The following is a 22,723-nucleotide window of genomic DNA, read 5'->3' on the forward strand; positions in this document are numbered from 1 at the left end:
CCCTGAGCTGGAGGAGAGCTCTTGTAGCGCTTCTGTTTGATTTGCACCGACCTGCGTCAGAGCGATGCTGGGCCTTTTCGGCCGCTGGTTGAACTTCGGCCGTGGCCGCGTCGCCCCACTGCTTCCTGTCCCGGCAGGCGACAGCTTTCCTAAAGGTCAGCTGGGGGTGCAGTCCTCCCACACGTGTGTTTGACGTGCGCTTCAGGTGGAGCCGCTGCTTCAAAAGCGTTGGTACTCCCCCTGTGAGGTGAACTGAAAGGAGGTTGAATCTGTGGTTTGGCTGTGGCCCCATCATTTCAATGAAGTATAACCACTGGATTTTCACAGTAATTGCTCTCTCGGAGGTCGTCCCGTCTGACAGTATTGTCCTCAAGAGCACAGTTCAGTTGAATGAACAGTTGTTTTACAGTGGAGCTGTTTACGCGTTGCCTTCGTCCCGCCGCCATTAGCGCTGGGTGGTCTTCATCAGGTCGGCAGCAGCTGGGCTAATGACACAAGCTGCTTTGGTTGTAGGAGTTTGAGGCCATTTGGATTTCTCCTTGGCAATAACCAGCGCTCGCGTCCCACACCTTTTCTTTAGCAGCTAAATGATTCACTTATATTGCCTGAAATGAGGTAGTGCATTAACCAGTGACGATACAGGAATGAGAGGAATCTGATCTGCCTGTTTGTGCAGTTCCACCTGTACAGCTGTGTGCTACTGTCGCTCAGCAGGAAATGCAAACTAGCCGTGGAGGTTTGAATACCTGTCATTAGGCATCAGACAAATATTGGACCCGCTGAACTCTTCTTTACTTCCTCAACACTCAGCATTTGAATCAAAATACAAATATTTAATCAAATCCTGATCTTCGATAGCATCAGCTGTTAGGCCTTTAATGTGGAAGGTTTGAAACCAACATGAAGCAGAATTATTTATTGCAAATTGGAGCAATTTGCAACAGGTTCAGTAGTTCCGATCAAAGAATGAAAACAATGTGCAGGAACTGCATCAGTGTGCGTCAAACACACACTGTACATCTAATTAGCAAAGGGAGACAGAAAGAGAAAACCACATCACTGGTGCACATCATTTTTCATTGCTTCACATTTGTACAACACTAAGGCCATGCTTAGAAATCGGACACTGTTCAAGGTTTGTTTGGAAGGTTCGTCCCCGGTGTGGATTTAAACGGATACACGAGACAAGATGCTAACGCGGAGGTTTACGATACAGTCAAGCAGAGCTGATTCTCAGATTTCTCTCTCGAGGCTCGTAACTTGAGATAATTGCTCTCCGTTGCTGTCCTCTCGCTCCCGCTAATTGGGTATCTCTCCCAAAGATTTTTTTCTTGGGCTCACGTTGTAATGCTGCTAGATACTGTGTATAAAGCACCAAACCGCTCAGTGAAAAGCAAGTCAGAGTCCTTTAAAGAGAGAGACAGCTTTATTTGCACCCTGCTGTTAATGACTTAATAAGCTGATTGCCCCAAGACCACATTAATCGCAGCACATGCTTATCGCCGCCATCACAGTATTCACAGGAATATTGCTGATGCTATCTGTGTTATTTGTTTATTGGCGCTTCAGGTGCAGAAAGTCTTTCTTAAACTTGAACAATGGTGTGGAAAGACTCAGCCTGGCTGTAAGGATCTGTCCCAATGCATTCATGTCTTTGGATTATTATCTGCAGTAGATAATGCCTGCATCGAAGTGTGTGGGCAGTCGGACACTGTAGCATCAGGTTTCCCTCTGTTTTTTTAGCTACGCGTCACACGTTGGCCGGCATCCATCACACGACCCCAGCGAAGGGACAAGACGTTACCTTTTGGCCCCCACCTGACGCAGATCATCAGTAGCAGCTAGAACTGGGGTAGCTGGAAACCCAGCAGGCCCAGTATCCTCCACGCAAACGAAGTGGGAGAAAATGCACCTCATCAGTGACAGCAATAATGGCGTGAAAGCGGCCCAGACTCGACTCCAGGGCCGTTACGAGCCGTCAGGGATAAGATAATAGCAGGTTTTTGGCAACGCATTGGTCTGAAAACAGCCAATAGGGACTGTTTTAAAGCAAATCAACAGCTGCTTTCCACACTCCTTTGTTTGACTGGAGTTGGTGGGGTGATAGACTGTTGGTCGGTCTGTTTTCCATGATGAGCGCCTACAACTACAAAAACCAATGATCACAGAGTTTTTATTGTTCTGCAGTTAAAATCAAGGGAACAATTGGCTCTTTGCGACAATTGACCAAGGTGACAATGTTCTGTGTCCAAGCAGTGGAGTGGTTCCGGTCAGTGAACGTTTAGTGTGTTTGGCAGCCAGTAAAACTCCTCAAGGCTGAAAAGATGAGTACGCATTTGAAAAAAGGCATGAAAATTCACGCAAACCCGTTTTGTATGATTTTTCTCCTGGCGGCTGTTATGTGTAGAGACGTTTCTGCTTGTGAGGGGAACAGAGTTTGATATATCTTGTTTGCAGTGTTATGACAACTAACCACATTTAATTAAGCTCCTAACATGCAGCTCCTGCCATAGAGACGTGGCTAAACGCCTGGTTCAGACCGCGATTTGCTGTTTTCTTTGAACAGAATTCAGCTTCACATTAACCCCCTCATTAAAATCCTGTTATTTGTCCTATTTGGAACAAAGGAGCATTATTGTGTGATCCTCTGGTTTGTGCTTGGTGCTTTGTGTTGAATATTTAGTCAATAAAGCCCATTTTAAACTATGTTGGGACTCTGAAGAATCTGAATTATCTTCTAGTTGTTGTATTTTTGAAGCTCTTGGCTTCTGAGGTTGAAATGATGAAAAAAAACACATAACTGCTGCTGGACTTTTTGATCAGCTGCTCCTCTCTGTCCTTCAACCCAGTGTGTGGAGACATTCACGGGCAGTTCTTCGACCTGATGAAGCTGTTCGAGGTGGGAGGATCTCCAGCATCCACGCGCTATCTGTTCCTGGGGGACTACGTTGACAGAGGATATTTCAGTATTGAAGTGAGTCTATTTGCTTTTTTTTGTCCTAATCGAGTGTGACACACACCATGTGCCCAACCAAAGCTGTGTTTATTAATAGCTGTCTTTGAACGTGGATTGAATCAGGCTGCAGTTACTGCAGTGGTACAGTAATAGGCTTTTGTAATAACTCCAAATGTAGCCTGGACGGCCAATATCACAGCAGAGCTTCAGGTTCCAATGACAGAGGTGTTTTTTCTTTTAATATGAAGCAAAATACATTTATTTAATGTGAACTGCCACCTCGGCGTGCCAAGCATAATACTGTTATTAATAAAACATATTTTAATGGAGTGTGTTGAGCAGGTCCTCTGATGGTTCTTGTGAATGTCTGTCATCTGTTCCAGCGAGCTTGAAACCACCCACAAAATGTAGCGCATGAATATTTGATTCTGAGCAGAAGTGCTCGTGTTGTGCCACGTAACAAAGTCGGACCTGATGTGTGTTTTTCTGTCCTGAAGATGAAACGCTAACCGTCACCTCTCTCTGCTCTTCCTTTCAGTGTGTGCTGTACTTGTGGGCCTTAAAGATACTTTACCCCAAAACACTGTTTTTGCTGCGTGGGAATCATGAATGTAGACATTTAACAGAGTATTTCACATTTAAGCAGGAATGTAAGTAATGCTTTTACACTTCCTTTACGTTCCCTTTGATCTAAATTGAGTCTTAAGTCTGTGAGTCTTTACAGACTAGAAGGAGAATTGAGTTATTCTTTGTAAAAGCTGTTTATTATCCATTCGCTCCAGCGGCTGACCTCAAACGCTTACTTAAATGTGCCCTCCGGGCTCCTACAGGATTCTGTCAGATTTCTGACCTTTTTGATATTTACAAATGTCAGAACTATTTCTGTTGGACGGACTGAAGAAACACCGTTTTTGAAATGTGTATGGGAAGTTTTCTGGCACTTTGGGGAACTTTTCCATCCTAGACTAGCACACTGGCCCAATGTAAGAGAGCAGCGTTGTTTGACTTGGCGTGCTCTCCTTTCCCTGCCCTGTTTCCCCTCATGACAGGTAGAATTAAGTATGCAGAGAGGGTGTATGACGCATGTATGGACGCCTTCGACTGTCTTCCCCTGGCTGCACTTATGAACCAGCAGTTCCTGTGTGTACATGGAGGACTGTCCCCAGAAATCACAAATCTTGACGACATCAGGAAAGTATGTGTTGATTGTGATGCTAATTTCATAAAGCTCCAGTGTGTGTTTGATGGTAACTGGCGTCTATCTTCTGCATCCGTTCAAAGCTAGCGAGCGGGTGAACTAGACTGTTTTTCGCATGTGGTGCTGTGAAGAAGGCAGCTCCGCTCCGTACAGTATGTACGAAGTGGTTCTGCTCAGGCCCGGGACGCGGGGGATCCTAAGCACCGCTCCCTCTGATTAAAAAATGTTGAAGAGTCGGGTCCTGCTTTCAAACTAATTCAATAATTCCAAATGGATTTCGTGGCTGCAATCAGAGGGCATGCATAAAAGAATTTGCTCTATTGAAGTGTCCATCATGCTACACATGCAGTAATCCGCCAGCTTTTGTCGGGGAGACTTATCCCCGGCTGAAAGCGAAGCCGCTCGTGTTCGACGCCGCAGAAGAATGGCTGCTATTGAGTTTGTCGAGCCTTTGTGGAAAAACTCGTCCAGGTACTGAAAGACGAGCGAGGCTTTTAACGCGCCATCTTTGCTGAGCGTCGAACACGTGTCGCCCTTTGGAGGCGAATAGGTCGTAAGTCACTGCAGCGGACGGTTTCATTAGGACGGCGACGACGAATGCTTGAGCTGCAGCTCTTCACGCGTGTGTTCGTCTCTTCTCCACAGCTAGACAGATTCAAAGAGCCTCCAGCGTACGGGCCCATGTGTGACCTGCTGTGGTCCGACCCACTGGAAGACTTCGGGAATGAGAAGAGCCAGGAGCATTTCACACACAACACAGTGCGAGGCTGTTCCTACTTTTACAGGTGAGCCGACGTCTGTTACAATTAGAAGAGGTTGATACCTTTATTTCCTCTGGGTAACAATGTCTAAGTAAGGATTTTTGCTGCCATCTTGGTAACTTTATTTTGAAAGGCTTGTAGTCCAATCGAGTGCTTTGACTGCTTCTAGGACAATCAATCATCCACTGATTAACTTTGGCTCTGCCCGTCTGTGGAAACATTATTGCTCTGGGTTTTAAGTGATTTCCAATGCAGCGAACATTTTCCAAGACAGAGTATTTGGACTTAAAGACAGGTAATCATCAACAAATGTCATAAAACGAGAGCAGGGGAAAAATAACCATCATGTTGTCACAGAGACGATAAATCAGAGCAGCCTCTCGCCAAGTTTCCATTTCTCACGTCTTGCTCTTCTTAGCCCTGCGACTGAGGCGAAGCGGGGAGCATGGCGTGCGTTAGAGCCCAGAGCCTCGTCCTCAGACCGTCGCCAGTATTTATGTAAGGCGCATTACCTTCAATTGAGCCGGCGAAGTGAAGAAACGGAGGAGACGCTGGGAGCGGGCGACTCGCACTGTCACAAAATGTAATGAAGTGGCACATTACCGCGAGGCACAGTCCTGCGTCTCCCTGGCTCATTATGGACTGAGCAATGCTCGCCTGGCTCCGGCAGGCCCGCGGCCAGCGGACGCAGTCAGGAACGTCCCGAGGCTCCCGATATGCGTCTTCTCCTTTTGTTTTTCTTTCATGAAATAGCAGGTGTTTTATAACTACTGACATAATAGGATTTTAATGTCCGTGCCTGGAAATGAACTCCCAGTTCTGCTGTTGTGGGTTTGTGAGGCTCGATTCTGCCCAGTCGTCTCCGTGTTGTTTATTAGTGGAGCCATTAAACTGCAGATCCTCGGCTGGTTCCGTAATAATAATGTTTGCACACTAATGGTGTCACTACTGACAAGGGACTGGACTGAAATGTTGGGCATCTGCCTGTTCTGTTTTTTCTGCCTCAAACGACACAGTTGCATATTTGTGTTGTACCAACATCCCAGTTAACCTTGTGCCATTTGGTCAACATTCCTCTGGAGTCTTGTTTTGTATCCCTCACTTCATCTGCCCAGGAGATGGCCGCTAATTGGCATCACACTGGCACTGAGGATTTATGAGACAGTTTAAGCCAGAGTGAGAGCGAGGCGTCGGCCAACTCCCTCCCTTCAAACCATTGGTATTTTTGTCACCCATGTCTTGCAGCAGCCAAATAATCAACGTGGATTAATGAGCTTGAATGCTTTTTGTTTTGTTATTACGCATATTTCATTTAAGTATCACTTTGAGTCCATTTCTTGCTCAACTCCTCGCGTTGCTCATTAACATCTGTGGCCTGTTGTTGGACAAATGGGAAGAAAAACAAAGCGGACCAAACTGTATCTCGTCCACTCCATATGGTGCTGTATTTACTAAGTAAAACATTTATTCCTAATGTCTTCCCCCTCTAAACACCGCACTGATTATGTTTGAGGGTTGGTCCATTTCACACCCTCCCAGCAGACCTTTGTTGTGTTCTCCTGCTTCATGCCCCGAGACTCGAGTTGGAGTTTCGCACAGCTTGAATTAAAAGTGATTTACCTCTGCAGCAGACGTGGTACAGTATCTGCTAAACACGCGTATGAAAACCAGCCAGTCCAATAAAGTTAATGAAATGATCCAGCCTTTATTACCAGCCTGCTCTGAAGGGCGTGACGTGAGGCTGGGCTCTGCATCGCAGCCAGTTGTGGTTCTAGGGAAGGAATCGTTTTTTTTTTTATGATGCTGCAGTGGCTGAAAAATGAATCTCCTCCAGCTCCGCCGCTGCATCGAGGGCCTACAGTAAACGTATACTTGGGTTTTGATTGCAGCATGTGGGTGTTTTTTATTGTTGTGCTCTGATTTTTGCAGGGGCGTTGAGCTAGGATTACAGAACGTAGCACACGATCACAGCCTCGTTTTCCACGAGCGCTTCGCATCCCTGTGCTTCACTGGAGCACAGGCTTCTGGGTATTCTGGTGCTGTTGGTACCGTCTGAATGACCCAGAGGACACTTGATCAGTCGTAATTTCACAAAGCCTTATGGACGCATGCAGGGCCTTTTCCAGCTTCAGGAGTGAAGCTCTCAGGTTTTTGTTCTCTGCTCACAGTCTGAAAAGACTCCCAGGAAGAATCACTCTTCCGAGGATCTGGTGTCATACCTGACATTTTTTTCTCCCTGAAATGAAATGCTCAGTTTAAAAGGATTACACCTTCTAGAGCACGAAAGCTTGTTTAAATGTTAAGAACATTATGGGTTATTATTCACATGGTGAGTCATCAAACCTCTGCTCACAGAAACATTGGCTTTGTGAAATTTAGGAGCCTGTTTTAAATTTCAGGTGGACGCCACAATCGATGTGAAGGCCTTAGCTTAAAGCCAGAAGTTTGAAACACTTTATTAACCACGATGGGTCTTAGAACAAATTCACCTCTGTTTAATATCCACAGTTTCTCTGAGCGGAGTCAATAAGAGCTCATGACTTATTTAGTTCTTTCTATTGATTGTTCTTTTTTTATGTATGAGTAAACTCAATGTTTGTATCATTATTCAACAGCTACCCTGCAGTGTGTGACTTTCTACAACACAATAACTTATTATCTATCATCCGGGCCCATGAAGCGCAGGATGCTGGGTGAGTCTTGTGGCATTTCGTCTTCTTCCGTCTCACTGTCACACAGCAGAGTGATTTAGACCTGGGTAATAAATGAAAAGCTTCCCGGTGCTCGGGGAGGTTGCTCGGGCGTAACCGGAGATCAGGTCTGGGGGAAGTGGCGTTGCACTGTGTCACCTAAAATGTCCATGTTCTGTCAAGAGAAGCAGGTTTTATCATGTCACTATGTATAACAAATACAGCACATTTATATATTAGTCCAAGCCAATGATTAACCCACATGACGTGCATCAGGGACTAATCCTCCTTCTTCTGATGTTTTACCAGATATCGTATGTACAGAAAGAGTCAGACCACTGGCTTCCCTTCACTCATTACTATCTTCTCCGCTCCTAACTATCTAGATGTCTACAACAACAAAGGTAAGAAGGAGGAACATCTTACTACAGTTTGATAGTAGGAACCATTACTGGTGTCATAGTAATGTTTCTATGGGGAAGCATCACATTTAGAAGCGTGGCTCATTACTAACATTGTGAATGGCTTTGCTGTATTAAGGAGCTTCATGACCCCCGGTAGAATAGAGACGAGTAGTTTTTCCTGCGATGATGATCCTCAGCACGAGTTCAGGTTCTGCTTTTTTTTACTCGTCACTCTGGAGTGCTGATTGTGAGCAGGATTGCTTGTACTTTCTACCATTTGACATTACTGAAGTCTAAAAGGCTCTAAAGTATTTTATTCAGGGAACAAACAGCAATCTGGTATTTGGCTTGCAGCCATTCGGCATCTGTAGCCTTTGGGCCAACGTCAGCAACTTGCAGCGCTGTTGATTAAAGTGCAGAGCACAAATCTTGTTTCCTCCTGTCATGTAGGAATAGTTAACTATTATTTACTTCTTTTTAAAACGATTTATATTTAAGCACAGTGATAACAAATCACTTTGAGTCTTAGATGTCACTCGTTTGCCTTGGCTTTAATGGTTCTGGTGCGGTCCGGTCCGGGACGGAGCTGCTGGGCCATGACGCGACCTGGTGCTGGCTCACTTGGTACCTGGTGCCCACGCATCAACACAGACGCCTCTGTGTTCTGACTCAGCACTTTTCCCCAGAGAGCGCGGCCTCGTTGGGGCCGGGTAGGAAGAGGGCGGCGGTGGGCGAACCACAGGACGTGGAAATGGGAAGAGAGGCGTGCGGGTGCACACTGGGTTGGCAGTTCCTCTGATCTAAGGCCACATCAGAGCGCGGTGCTGCATGAGGACGTCACACCAGGAAGTCGGTCCTTTTCCCTTCTGCTTTTGGCTTTTTTTCATTTGAGATTGGTTTGAATTTGTTTACGCTTTCTCTAATAGATATGTTCTCTGAGCAATAAGGCCGTTGGGGAAGCGGCGAGGCACCGTCTGTGTGGTTTGTTGTTTATTATTAGGACCCTGTTTGTTCCATGCCAACTAATCTTCCTAGGGCTCGCAGTCAACACAACACAATATAAACAAACAAAGTGATGTCGGTCGCATGTTGTTTTTAGCACTGGCAGCCGGCGTCGCTGAGTCATGTGCACATCTTGAGGTAAATGTGGAGCTGGTCTTCAGCCCTGTTGGCCTTTAACACACAGACACAGCTCCCCCACGTTCTCTATTACTGTCATCATTCACTGTCTCCTTGAAAACCAGACACTCCATTAAACTTGTCTCAGCGACAGGACCTTTGTCTTAAAACTCAAAAATAACAGCAAATGAGCATCCTTCAAGCTAAAGGTCTGCCAGGCTTTTAATGTTAAAGCTCTTAGAGCTTCAGCACATTGTGATTATGTAATTGTGTGGCTCCCTATTTAGTTTATCAATCACCTCCTTGAACAGGAGCTAACCAGCTCAGCGCTAGCAGTCCCGTTGATGCCGCCGTAATCAGTCATGTGGGTGGAGTTCGGTGGTGGGACCGAAGCCCTTGTAATGAATTGGTCTGCTCTTAGCATCTTGGTGGAGCTCAGAGTCCCGTGATTGATGGCCAATCGAGTGGGCACATAAATCCTAAAGGGGAGGAAGGAGGCATCAGCAGGTTCCATCAATCTAGTGTTGGTGCTGGGCCAGATAAACCAATGAGACCTCTGCGTGTGGGGAGAGTGCACCTCCCATTACAGAGGAGTGGGCGGAGAATATCTATGAGGCAACACAAACAGGAAGGCAAGAAAACTCCTCCGCTTTGACTGCAATGAAATTGTAGCTGAGTCAGGATAAGCACATGAATAACGATGGGCCCGGACCTGGAGCCGTCAACGTGTTGGTTCTGCAGTGTCAGTGTGAGGCGCTGGGCGGCCGTCCATCACACCTCTGACCCCTCAACCAAAGCAGCCAGCGATCTGACAGGAGGCTGTGGAAAAGAGCCGTGATGTAGCAGTTTTCACCGGGATCCTGGACCGACTGCAGGAGAGTGAGCGACGCAGAGGAGGAGGCTGTCGCTGGCAGGTGCTGGCGGTTTAGTATTAATGGGAGGTTTTCTGCTGCATCATTATTGACCGGTCCCCAAAGCCAAGAGCTGAATCCGTAATGGTTCTGGTGCTCGGACGGAATAAAAGCTGAACCATGGTGATGTTGCCAGCACAGTTAGGCTTCTGCCCGAGGCAGTAAAGCGTTAAAGCTGTTAAACCATGGTTTAAACTAGTTTTTATGTCAAGATGGTGGAAGTGTCAGAAGCCTCACGAGCTCAGTCAGTGACGTGTCGGAGGTCAGGATGGATCCACTGAAGGTCCTGCAGGGTGGGAGCCACCACGGAGCTGATCCGCCGTCCTCGCATCTGCCCGTCTGTGATCACTCCTCCGCTGGGCTCCCTTCAGTTTGCTGTAAACACCAGGTTAGAGAGCCTTCTGAGCGGCCAGAGTTTACTGTCACTCATTGCTCAGTAGTGCAGTGGGTTAATTGATCGTCGACTCGTAGCTTTTGCACAGTCCACTGAGGGAAGAGGTGGAGATGAAGTTCCAGTAGCTCCATTGTTCTGAAACAATTCGGACTCAGCTTGTTCCTCTGCTGAGAACAACCCTTAAATGTCAACCTGCCGCAGGTCTGCGCAGATGAGGCCTGTTGTCAGGAACCTCCTGTGTCACGTCCATTAAGCTGCACTTTGCTCGGAGCTGGACGTCAGCGTCGCTGCAGTCTGGTTCCACGCTGCATCAAACGATTCGTCATCTGCCACCGCCTTCGACTGATCAGTTTGACTGCACTGTGTCGCTTCATTTATCACAGCGGCTCGATTTCAGCCTATTGAAACATATGGCGTCGATGCGGGCGACGGCACCGCTGGGTCTCTGCTCATAAACGCTGCTCTGCTCCACACGCATGGCGGTGGAGCAGTTCCAGGCTGTAACAGTGACCCAGAGGAACCTGAGCCCAGCGGCCGGCACGCGGTCGGCCTTCGGTGTCAGGACGCGACGGCGGGAATCTCCCCCGCCGTCCAAACAGCCCTCGTTACCGGGGAAACCAGCCGGAGGCAGCCCTCATGCATGTTGAATGAGCAGGTGTTGCCTGGTGTGAGCGTTGCCGTGGCAGCAGGCCTCCCTCCTCCACCGGAGCGCCGGGGACACCTAGTGGCGGCGCCCGCGTGCAGCGAGCTCTGCGTTTACAGCAAACCAGCGGTGGCGTCGGGAGCCGCGTGCAGCTCCATCCCCACGCCCTCGTCTGCTCGCTCAGCGCGTTGTCCTTAAAAAGAAGCCGGTGCGACGTCGCACGCGGACCTTCAGCAGCGCCGCGCAGCACGTGGGAGGCCGCGGGCCGCGTCCGTTCCTTTAAAGGGAATGCGATTTGAAGGAGCATCGGTGGGGGAGCTGACCCCCCCCCCCCCTCACCCCCTCCCCCACCGCGGCTCGGTTTCCCTCCCAGCTTCCGTGGCTGCATTCAATCAAGTGCGTTGACGATGTTTATGCAGCGCGCGCTGTTTATGCAGCCGCTGCCCACGCACACGCATCGACACACAGCCCGTCTGAGTGCAGGGTGTCAGGCTAATGCCGGCCGGGCGCTGATCCTCACAGTGGTGTCACATTAATTATACAACATACGGACGTTCCCCCGCAGGAGATTTTTGTCTTTACTCTATGTTCATTTGTGCTTAAAATAAAGAGGTGATGCTAGTGGAATATAATGCATGGCGATACTTCAGGGACCGCTTGGTTACTGCACTTCATGCATTAACGTGCCCCATTGATTCCACACACACACACACACACACACACACGCGGCCACGCAGGATATTTTTTTGACCGCTTTTATAGCTCAGCGGAGCTTCTAGCTGCTTCGGATGCCAGGTTTGATGACTTGCTATTCCCGACCCTGAAGGGGCCGTGGCAGGAAAGTCCCCCGCGGTGACCCCGCCGGGTGTCCGCTTTCCCCGTGTCTTGGTAAAGCGTCTCCCGTGTGCGCTGCTTCTATATCCAGCGTGGATATATTTGTGTTCCTCAGCGCCCACAGGCACAATGCTCCTTAATCATGGGTGAGGTCACACGGGACACGCCGTGGTCAGTGTTTATGAAGTGGTCGCTATGTGAGCAGGGACACAAACCATGTGATTATGATGGAACCTTATTTAAAATGCACCGACACGGTGAATACAGCAGGAAAACGTTGTACATACGTATCCTGAGGCATCTGATTCTGAGGATCGTGTATTAGTGTTTAAATGTGTTACAGTTAGTAGGAAAAACCCACACATTCATTCACCTGTCTGTTACGTAGAAATACACAGACATAGAAAAGCTTGACTGAGCTTAGCCTCTCTTGACCAAGCAGATCTGTGCGTCACGCGCTTCCTTCCGTCTTCACCAACGCTGCCTCTTCGCTCCAGTCCGTCTCCATTAGTGGCTTTTCCATCTGCGTTTGAAACGTGAACTCTGGTGCCGGTCGACCGGTTTCACAAGCGCAGATGTGCAGCAACAGCTCAGTATCACTGGGGACACAGGATCTGCTGGGAGACGACAGCCCTCTGGTCACTGCGCTGTCGTCTGGAGAATCGGGTTTGAGGGTTTCTAGTCATCATCATGTGCTGCTCATTCCTGCCCCCCTCCCTCCCCTTATTACCACATATTGACGCTTTTCTCTTAACTAATTAAAAGTGCTCAGGTTGAAACAGCCCAAAACGCTGAGTCGTGTGTTTCTCTGACGTTTTCCTGTTACTCGTGTGTCCGATCCTGTAACTGAGGGCCGTGTTCTACTGATGGGGGCTGTAATCAATACGCAGAGGAAATGTCCTCGAGGGGGAATGGATGTAGTTTGCCTCCCCCAGATGCTGCTTACCTCCATTTTAACCCTAACGCACACATTTACATTTCACTTTCTGCCTCAGATTGACAGATGCTGATTTTATTTTTTTACACCTTCCGTGTTTTTCCCTGTCGTTGTGTGGGAGGCTTTTTCACCAGCGGTTGACTGACAGCGTCTGACAACATCTTGATTAACATCCAGATTCAGTGTCGGTGTTAATAACAGTTTTTTCTACCGTTAGGGGTTTTGCACAGTCACAGCTCTACAAAGCACCTGCAGCTAATGAATCATTAGCCCAAAATGAGAAAGCATAAAAACTGCAGGAAACTTTTTTTAATCAAAATTCGTGTTGGTGAAGTTTAACAATGTAGACGAGGTTCAGCCCCTGGGAGAAGGGCTTAATGAAGCACACACTAAAACCAACGGAGGCATCTCAGTTTAATATTAAAACATTCATAATTCAAACATATCTGGGTGCTGGTCTGCTTTAATGCACCCATTGCTGCTCGAGGCTTCGTGTTTGTCCTCTCCTGGTTCTATAAAAACCCTCCGTGTTTCTTCGCCGACTGCTCCGCGGGAAACTCTCCTCAGACTCGTAACACGCTGGACTGAAAGCCAGCGCTCACACTGACCCTGGCTCCGTGCATTAGCGGTTAGCAGCAGGGTGCTAATGGACCGGACCTCATGACCGGCCTTTTTCTGGTGCTCTGCTGAACTCGGAGGCTGAGTCCCCCGTCTCCGTCTGCTCTGTTCCGTTTGACTGCATTGTGTGCGTTTGCCTGGCTGTGATAGAAACGAGGAGGCTCCCGTTCACACGGGTTTTCAGCGTGTCCACGAAGCACACGCTGAGCGCTCTAACGGGGTCCTTGTCTTTCCTGTGCCTCCGCAGCCGCGGTGCTGAAGTACGAGAACAACGTCATGAACATCCGGCAGTTCAACTGCTCCCCTCACCCCTACTGGCTGCCCAACTTCATGGACGTGTTCACCTGGTCTCTGCCCTTCGTTGGCGAGAAGGGTGAGAGCATGTTTCATCTCTCAGACATTAGCTTGATCCTTTAGTTGGATATGTGAGTGTGTGAGGCTGCGTCACAGATCTGTGTGTTATGATATTATCATATTAGAATCACGAGTTAAACCCTTCTGTGTAAAAGTATAATCAAATGTTTGACTAAGTGTCCCTTGACGCGTGTGTGTAAAAACACCAGCACAACTTCTGTCACACGCTGACTCTGCCTCCTGTGTGTGCAGGGTCACGCCGGCGCAATCAATGTCCCCCCATGAAGAGTGATTATTAATCAGCATTTGTGTGTTGCAGTGACTGAGATGCTCGTGAACGTCCTGAGCATCTGCTCCAATGATGAGCTGACGACTGACGAGGAGCTGGACGGTAAGTTTGCTTTGGCGCCACTAGAGGGCGTCGTCTCCACGGGGAGCATTCACGCGCACGAGCGCCGACACAGAGTTTGTTTTCAAATTGTTGTGAAAAGACACAAGCAACTTCAGCAAATCCCCAGAAAGAATAAAACCGTTTTGTAAAAGCCTGTAACTTAGGCTTTTCTGTTTGTGCTGGACGTCCTCCTCGCTTCAAGCACCACATTACATCACACAGCTTTCATCCTTTATCTTCGTATAATAGCGGCCAGTTGAAATCGTGACCATCAGTTGGATCCCGAGTTACAGCTTATCTGCAGTCAGGTGACCTCTTCCTGCTGCCTGCCACGCCCGGCGGCGGCAAACAGGAAATGACCTCAGCCGCCTTCCCCCCCGCCCTGCGTGTTTACTGATGCACAGGAGTCCCTGTATAAACACGCAGGGTGGAGTGAACTCAGCCACTGGAAGCTTCACTGTACGTAAAGTCTGGATTCAGGGAGCCAGAACATTGAAGTCAGGTCATTTTGTATGATTATTCTACCATTAGAATAAAGTCTGCGTTCTCCAGTGGCCGATGATTCTAACATCTGCCACATAATTGAAATCATTCTATAAAAAGAAGAGAAAGAGCAGTTCTCCGTCTTTTAACATCTCATTTTCCTCCGTCTCATTCACTCAGAGCTTTCAGTGTATTTCACATTTCCCCGCTCACAGCTCATATACGTTATTAATTTTCACTATGTTGACATTTAGATTGGTCCTTTGACCTTTCACCTGAGATTTCCCTGCCCTCCTCTTTTATTTGCTGTTGTTTCCATGGGTTCTGGTTATGTTGATATTTCAAACCTCACTGCTTCTCTCTGTCACAAACCTCAGTTTGCCTCATCTAATTTCTCTTTTCTATGTTTTCCAGAGTTTTATGTTCAAGGCATCGCTTTTCTTTACGCTCGTGCTCTCTTGTTTCACCGTGTGCCCCCCCTCCGCCGCCTCCTCTTTCATTCTACAGCCATTCACTGATCTCTCTGTCCTTTCTCTTGTCTTCTCGTCTGGGGGTGTTTCATGAGAAGGACAGCTAATATATCCCCCCAAAAAAGGTACAAACCCAGGCCGTAGCGGTGTGTTCAGAGGTCCAGTGTTTGCTCCAGCTTTCCAACTAGTCTGTCAACTAATGTCACTGTTTAAAGCGTCCTAACATTAACACGCTTCAGTCAGGGGCAACAATCAGCTCCGTCAGGAAGGCCGCTGGCATCAGCCCAGCGACTGTATTAGTTGTATGGTTAAAACGGGGGTAAGCATATTTGAGGTTAACCAGGAAGCGCTGGTCAGATCTCCTCTTTTCTCAGCCTCTCCTCACATCAGCTTCATTTCCATCCTTCATACTCATGCATTTTCCAGTCTGGCTCCCTGGGGCCCATGAAAGTGTGGTTCTGTAAACAAAGTCCTGTTTTCCAGTCCAGAAAAACAAATCCCGGCCCTGAGTGTCCAGGGAAAACACAGGAACATTCATATGGAGTCATGGAAGCTACCGACCTCAGTTTACAGATAATGCAGGTTAAACGAAGCCTCTGGGGTCGAGGAGCGGTAGAACAGGCAGCATGAACAATAGTGAGAATGACCCGTGTGATGTGTGGATGGATTCGGGCTTCAGGCTTCAATAACCACATTGCGTTGTGTTCTGGTGCATCCTTCTGGAGCATCGGTGAGTTTGAACCTCGTGTCCAACTGTGTTTGGCCTTTTCAGGTGCCACAGCTTCGGCCCGCAAGGAGGTCATCCGCAACAAGATCCGCGCCATCGGCAAGATGGCCAGAGTGTTCTCTGTGCTCAGGTGGGCAGACGTGAAGCTGACGTGACGCTGACGTGAAGCTGACGTGAAGCTGACGTGAAGCAGACGGGAAACCGCCGGCGCTGCAGCGGCGCCGCTCCTCATGACGTCCGTTGCCTAACGTGTCTGTGCTTTGCTCTAGAGAGGAGAGTGAAAGCGTGCTGACGCTGAAGGGCCTGACCCCAACAGGCATGTTGCCCAGTGGAGTGCTGTCTGGTGGGAAGGAGAAGCTGCAGAACGGTACGTGTCCCCACAGACTCCAGCTCAGTGGGAGGGATTAATGTGGGCGCAGGCGCTGCCGCTCCTGTAGCCGTGGCTACCAGCCAGTAACACAGTCACACTGTATACGTCTCGCTAGGTTCACTGGCAGCTGCTCTGTTTTTAATCTAGTTCAGGCAGCTCCAACTGCAGTGGTCCTGAGTAAGTGATGTTTCCTGCTCCCACTTCTTTTCAGCAGATTTTTGTCCCTTTGTCTCCTCAGATCTCAGGTTGATCTCCCTTTGATGTCTCTGTTTATGCCGTCTGCTCATCTCCGTCTCTTTATTCCACTGGCTTTATCTCACATATCACTTGTATCTTTTTCTTTCTCCTTTCTCCCTAGAAACTGCAGGTATAATCGGTTGTGCAAGTATTCTGTTGTTGTTGTTGTTGTTTTTTTCCCAGTGAGACCAGTTTAGCGCCCAGTTCTCCCGCTCCTGTTGAATTCCAAACACTCCCCTAACGAGGAGACGCTGGCGTGGCCTTTACAATCACTGCCCAGTTACAGTTAAATCTGAGTGGTGGTTGTGGATCCCAGCGGTGCTAGACGTGGGACTCGCTGAGATTCTGTGAAGAATGAAATTGGAATTGACACCAGCCGCTGTGAATGAAGGCTAGGAGGTGGTCGGCGGTCGCCGTTTCATTCACAAGACGAAGCAGGAATCGGCTGCACGTCTCTCTGCCCTCGCGGGTTCTCATCAGCCGCCGCTTTGCTGAACGATGCTCGCAGACGTGAAGAAGGTTTTAATATCAAATGCTGATCTGGGTTCATGTCGTTCACGGCTCCTGTGTGGGTGGTTCTGACCCAGATGGAACAAAACACAAAATTGTACAACTGATTTAGACATTTTCATAAAAAGCCGTAATGCGTCTGTTATTGTAGCTCTGTGGTAATCGCTGAATTTAATAGACAGTAAATCTGTAGCAGCAGATACTTTGGTTACTTATCCATGTTATATATTCAAACATATGAAAGCACACGTGTGGAATCATGTACTGAACAACCCAGAACATGTTTCATAGTTTACATCCTGTAGTGACCTGGAAGTTGCCACTGATCCTGATGACGAGGCAGACTCATGAGTTAAATGTAGCTGCTGATGATCAGTTCATCATAAAGGAACTAAAACACATTCTCAGATTTACCTTGATTTTGTGATTCACACACAGTACGTCCAGCCCCTACCCTTCAGTAGCCTGATAAGAACGTAGCAGGCGTTCAGTCAGAGTCGGGTCACGTTCTGGTGCTGCCGTGTGTGTGTGTGCGTGCGTGTGTGCGTGTGTGTGTGTGCGTGCGTGCGTGTGTGTGTGTGTGTGTGTGTGTGTGTGTGTGTGTGTGTGTGTGTGTCTCATGCTCGTGGTCCAACATTGACCCGTCCTGGTGAATCTGTACTTTGCGCTGACTCGTTCGCTGACAGTTGGTAAGTGGTTGAACATGGAGGTTCTTGCTGCTTCCTGTCGTGAGACCGGGGCTCCGTGCGCGTGCAGCGCTGTGACATCACTCACCCCGTGCGCGTGCAGCGCTGTGACATCACTCACCCCGTGCGCGTGAAGCCGTAGTCTCGCATCAGCGCTCGTCCGACCGCAGACGCTGCCTCGAACGTCTCACTTTCCTTTCACAGATGTGGAAGCTGTCAAAGCTCAGCCCCCCCCCCCCCCCCCCCCCCCCCCCCCACCCCTCCCCCTTTGCTAACACCCACGTGTCCTCTGTCTTGTAATGTGGAGATGACCTCTGTTAACCTCTGTTGTCGCCACTGGCTGTCTTTGCTGCTCATTGACTTGTTCCTGGGACCAAATGATCTCCTCTGCTCACTTCTCTCATTCGTTTTGCAACCCCCCTCTTCTTCTCTTCAGCTACTATTGAAGCTATTGAGGCTGACGAAGGTAAATGGGTCTGGCTGCCCTCTTCTGTTGCATTTCATGGCAATAGAGAGGGGGCCCGCTGGGTTTTCATCCATCTCGCTGGTGCTTGAATAGAGTGTGTTGGGTGTTTGGGCTAACAAACTGTGGCTTAGTGTTAACACAGAGAAAGCAGTAAGTAATTAGGGAATCCTGTGGTCACACACGTTTGAAAGGGGAATGGATTTCATAGTACAGATTTCATAATCACAGGCTCCAGCTGTGAGTGAGTGCAAAGCAACGCTGCGTGTGGCTTTTCACCCAAGTCCACAGGTTACGAAACCACCATTGACTCGCAATTGGCCAAATTAGGATCGTTTGACGCCTTTTTATTTTTCAGTTTTTAATATCGCCTATTTTTCGAGGTAAATCCGAACAATCCAGGTTCAGGAGGGAGATCGCACTCGAGGAAATGCGAATTCACACTCGCACGCTGTGGGAGGTGTGAATGCACGGGTGTCGTCTGGTCGTTTGGCAGCTGCACCGGGGTCCCAGCGGCGCCGACTGGACCGACATACTGTGTCTGCTAGAACCGGGTCCAAGTAGAAGTTGGCCGAACAATCGCTTCTATAACAACCAGCGCTGAAGTGCGAAAATACGTGTGAAGACATTTCAAAGCATGTATTTTTAGGACAAACAGCAGATCAGCACATTCGTGTAGCGTCGTCCGGAGGCTCGCGCTCGCGCGGTCGTGCCTGGAGTTCTGGCCGGGCGTCGCCCACTGGCTCCGTATCTGCGATCGCTGCTCTGCCCTCACACCTAAGCATGAAGTCTTGCTATGAAACTTACCACGGAGTTTCCCCTTTCAAACAGCTTGAGCAGTTGTGCGTTGTTGTTGCAGTTCTAGAATAGAATCTCGATGTTAATTGAATCTTGTGCAGAAAAATTCTTTGAAAATTAGCTGATTTCCTTTAAATAAAACCACCCGGTGCAAGAACAACCTCAACTGTGAGCTAAATAGTGGTTTGCCAGCTGCTATTTACTTGGATTTGTCCGGTACTTCCTCTCCAGCCTCACAGAGGACAGTCCGCCTTATGTCCAGACCTGTGGATCCTCTGTGGCCCTGCTGTGTCGTGGTCTTTCCTGTGAGCTGCTAATAACCTGTGTCTGACCTGTGCTATGCAGCAAGTCAACTACGCCTCCCATCATGCCCTGCTCCACGCTTCCTCCGAGCCTAAAACGAGCCCCGCTCTCATCCCTGTGAAGGGACATTCGCCCGACGCCCCCAGCGTTTATGAACGGTGGAAGTGACACAGCTTCGGCCGCTGGAACTCCATCTGCACAGTATTGGCATCGCTTTGAGCCAGTGGCCTGAATGAAGCGGGCCCAGGTTCTGATCGTAGCACATCAGCCTGGCCTCATTCGTCCCACTGACCTCTCCTTCCGATTCCATTACTCAGCTGGCTGCACTGTGTCACCTCCAGCCCTCAGAGCCTCCAGTCAAACCCTAATTGCTGCATGCTCCAAGCAGACTCAACAAGTCGTTAGCACCCAAGTGCGTTTGTAGTGTCTCTGTCCGTGAGCTCAGTCTCAGCATAGTTTTATTTTGTGGAAGTGAATGTCTCAGTGGGCTCCACTCTGTGTTCCTCTCCCCCCTCGTCGTTCCTTTATTGCTCATTCTCCTCCTCCACCTTGTGGTTTTACCGTGATGTGATGGGGCGCCTGGATCTTTGGGGTCCTCGGGTGATGTGCCACACTCAACATTACATTAGCCGCATTCCAGCTCTTCTTGGAGCAAAGCGAGTAGGAACCGAACTGGCTTTAGACGGTCCTGTGGGCCGATGGCACAGCGCAGCCTGTGGACCCTGACGCCGGCGCCGCCCTCTGTAGAGTTAGCAGGATTGTTCAATCCTGTGTCTGTCCAGTTCCGTTCATGTGAAACGCTGATAAATGGTGTTAATGTGTCGTCATTTCACACAAACCTGTTCTGAAGAAATGGTTCTCGTTCTTTATACATGAGCAAATGTAAACATGCCGCTGTCTGTTCGCACACAGTGAGCGTGGTTGAAGTAAAACAGCACTCACACCTCTTATGTTCTGGGGAATCATGTTCTTCTGCCTCTTTGTGTACAGTTAAAGGGTAAATCCCCACATAAAACTGCTGCTTGTCTTCAGCATCCAGTGAGAAACTATTGACTGCAGCACCAGATAGTGTCAGAACCAGTGTTGATACTGAGCAGAGCCAGGCGTGCAGTCCTCGCACGCCCACAGGTTTAGTTGCTCATTTGTCCTGGATGCAGAAGTTTTTGTTGGAAAACTTCACGAACCAAGATCAAATGAAAGACGATGTGTGGCTGAATGTGAGCAAGTGTGAGCGAACCCTTTCTCTTAATTGTTGCATGTCTCCTCTCCCAAACCTGTCCTCATTTCTCCCCCTTTTTCTTTTTGCCAGCCATCAAAGGCTTCTCGCCCCAACACAAGATCACCAGCTTCGAGGAGGCGAAGGGTCTGGACCGCATCAACGAGCGGATGCCGCCGCGGCGAGACGCCCTGCCGTCCGACGCCAGCCTCAACTCGCTCAACAAGGCGCTGTCGTCAGAGACCAACGGCACGGACGCCAAGGGAAGCACCAGCAGCGGCGGCAGCATCCAGTGAGCCGGCGCCGGCGCCGCCTCGGCCGCCGGGGCCCCGCCCCCAGCCCCGCCCCGGCCCGCCCGCGGGGGCGGAGCGTGAGAGGTGTGGGGGCGTGTGGAGGGGAGGCGTCGCACTTGCTCGTCTTTGGACATGCCTTCATAGTCAGATCTGCTACGTTACGGCCGGTTCCCATTTCTGAAGGCTCAGGCCTCTATAGCGCTTGATGCTGCACCACACCACAGTCTGTCCGCGAGGGGGGGGGGGGAGGGGAGAGCGAGACCTTAGGCTGATCCGTCTTTAGTTTTCCTTTCTCGAGACCCTTTGCTCATTTACACCGAAACGCAGTCGCGTAACTTCTTACTAACTATCGTACGTTTACAAAAACACAGCACTAAAACGGACAGAACATGAGATGATGTTTTTAACATATAAGGGTGTACAAACTAAATAAGGACTATTTATTGATAACTTTGTTTTGCTACTCTTATAAAATAGCTCTAAAATGAATTAGGCAGTCTTAAAAAGAATGTTGCAATGTTGTCGAAATGCCAAATAATAGAAGGTTTTATGGTTTTGTACATATGCTTACCTCAGGTTCTTTTGGTGTGTGCTTTGACCTGATTTTTCTGTATAATGGCTAATAACTCGGTGATGAATACCTATTTTCTTGAGTTTCATAACTGGAATTTACATTTACCTATCTATCATTTGCAAATATGTTTTATTTTTGTCTCTTTTGGAACGGGAGGGCTGGGGTAGATTTATTGTGGCTTGCTGGAACTGAGTGTTAATTTTTTCTCTTTAAGTATTGCGAACAAAGTAAAAATAGAGATCCTATATTGTGTAAAAAAAAAAAAACAGCGAATACAATAACGTGTCTGCCTATGCATGTTTTATAAAAATCAGAGGAACTAGAAAATCTGAAAACCTTGGCTGTGGAGGCCTGTTTTGAAATATACCGCGCTTTAGTGAACATATACTGGAAACGTATACCTGCATACTTTCAATTAGCACCATGATGCTCGATGCCTTCAACTTCTTTTGTAATTGAAGCATTTAACTATCAAAGGTGGATGAGAAATCATATTTTTAACCTGCGCTTGTAAGTGCACACAGTCCAATTAAGCATGTTTGACAATTGTTGTGAGGTGTGTGGTTACACGTGTAACTCAAAAATGCATGAATAGCTGTTTGTGTCATATAACAGGTAAATCGGTTTTGCTCTGTTTTGTAAATGTGCCACAGAAAGTGTCATTTGATTATGATTATTATTATTATTATTATTATTATTTGGAACTCTGCTTTGTATATCAGTTACGGGTTTGATACTGCTCAATACTTTAAGATGAAACAAAAAATACTTCGATCTTTTTTAAGAACTGCTTAAGTGCCCAAGTAATTCACTACACGACACGAAGCCTTGCTTTTGTAATTTAACTTCAGAACTGTTGGCAGATGAGGCATGCACTTGCAACTATGAAAAGTATTTTATATAACTGTTCAATAAAAATGTGCATGAATTTCAACTGGAGAGGAATCTGGCGTTTGTGTGTGACCGCGTCGCCGTCTTGTTGTGTTTACAGGAAACACAGACGCTTAAAATGAAACTCGCAGGAGCCACAGTTAAAGCTGAGAATAAAGACCATCTCTGCCACACGTCCAGAGGAAAAGGGCCTCCAGCGGCTCACACAGCTCCACGCAGAGCAGTGAGCTTGGCTGCAGAGCTCAGCGCTGGGGGAAACCGTTTCTTGGCAATTATGCAACAAAGGTGTTTCCTTTTCTTCGGCCTCTGTGGCCTCTTGATTAAACTCCGAAGGCAGAGCCAAGCTCCAGAGTTTACCTGCATGCGAAAACAGTCCAATCCAAAGATCCACAGGCTTCCGCTTTGATAAACAACACACGGGTCGTCAGCTCATACCGACATTCAGTTCACATGAGCCTCAAACTCCCAGAAGGTGAAACAGAAAATTCTCTA

General features: G+C 48.3%; 1 protein-coding gene across 4 annotated transcripts in view; it reads left to right on the forward strand.

Moving 5' to 3' along the window:
- Positions 1–22,279, forward strand: part of LOC114868420 (protein phosphatase 3 catalytic subunit alpha) — a 46,765-nt gene extending 24,486 nt beyond the window's left edge. Inside the window, exons 3-15 of one of the 4 annotated variants that reach the window (XM_055513646.1) lie at positions 2,850–2,974; positions 3,495–3,606; positions 4,006–4,151; positions 4,800–4,939; positions 7,531–7,608; positions 7,915–8,009; positions 13,713–13,838; positions 14,139–14,210; positions 15,262–15,288; positions 15,936–16,020; positions 16,160–16,257; positions 18,130–18,159; positions 20,567–22,279. In XM_055513646.1, coding sequence (XP_055369621.1) covers positions 2,850–2,974; positions 3,495–3,606; positions 4,006–4,151; positions 4,800–4,939; positions 7,531–7,608; positions 7,915–8,009; positions 13,713–13,838; positions 14,139–14,210; positions 15,262–15,288; positions 15,936–16,020; positions 16,160–16,257; positions 18,130–18,159; positions 20,567–20,769 — 1,337 coding nt within the window. In that variant the 3' untranslated portion in view covers positions 20,770–22,279. The remainder of the gene's footprint in view (positions 1–2,849; positions 2,975–3,494; positions 3,607–4,005; positions 4,152–4,799; positions 4,940–7,530; positions 7,609–7,914; positions 8,010–13,712; positions 13,839–14,138; positions 14,211–15,261; positions 15,289–15,935; positions 16,021–16,159; positions 16,258–18,129; positions 18,160–20,566) is intronic. The other 3 variants (XM_055513652.1, XM_029171989.3, XM_029171999.3) reach the window with 3 other exon arrangements.
- Positions 22,280–22,723: the final 444 nt, after the last annotated feature.

This window comes from Betta splendens, chromosome 2, assembly GCF_900634795.4.
Source record: "Betta splendens chromosome 2, fBetSpl5.4, whole genome shotgun sequence".
NCBI lineage: Eukaryota > Metazoa > Chordata > Actinopteri > Anabantiformes > Osphronemidae > Betta > Betta splendens.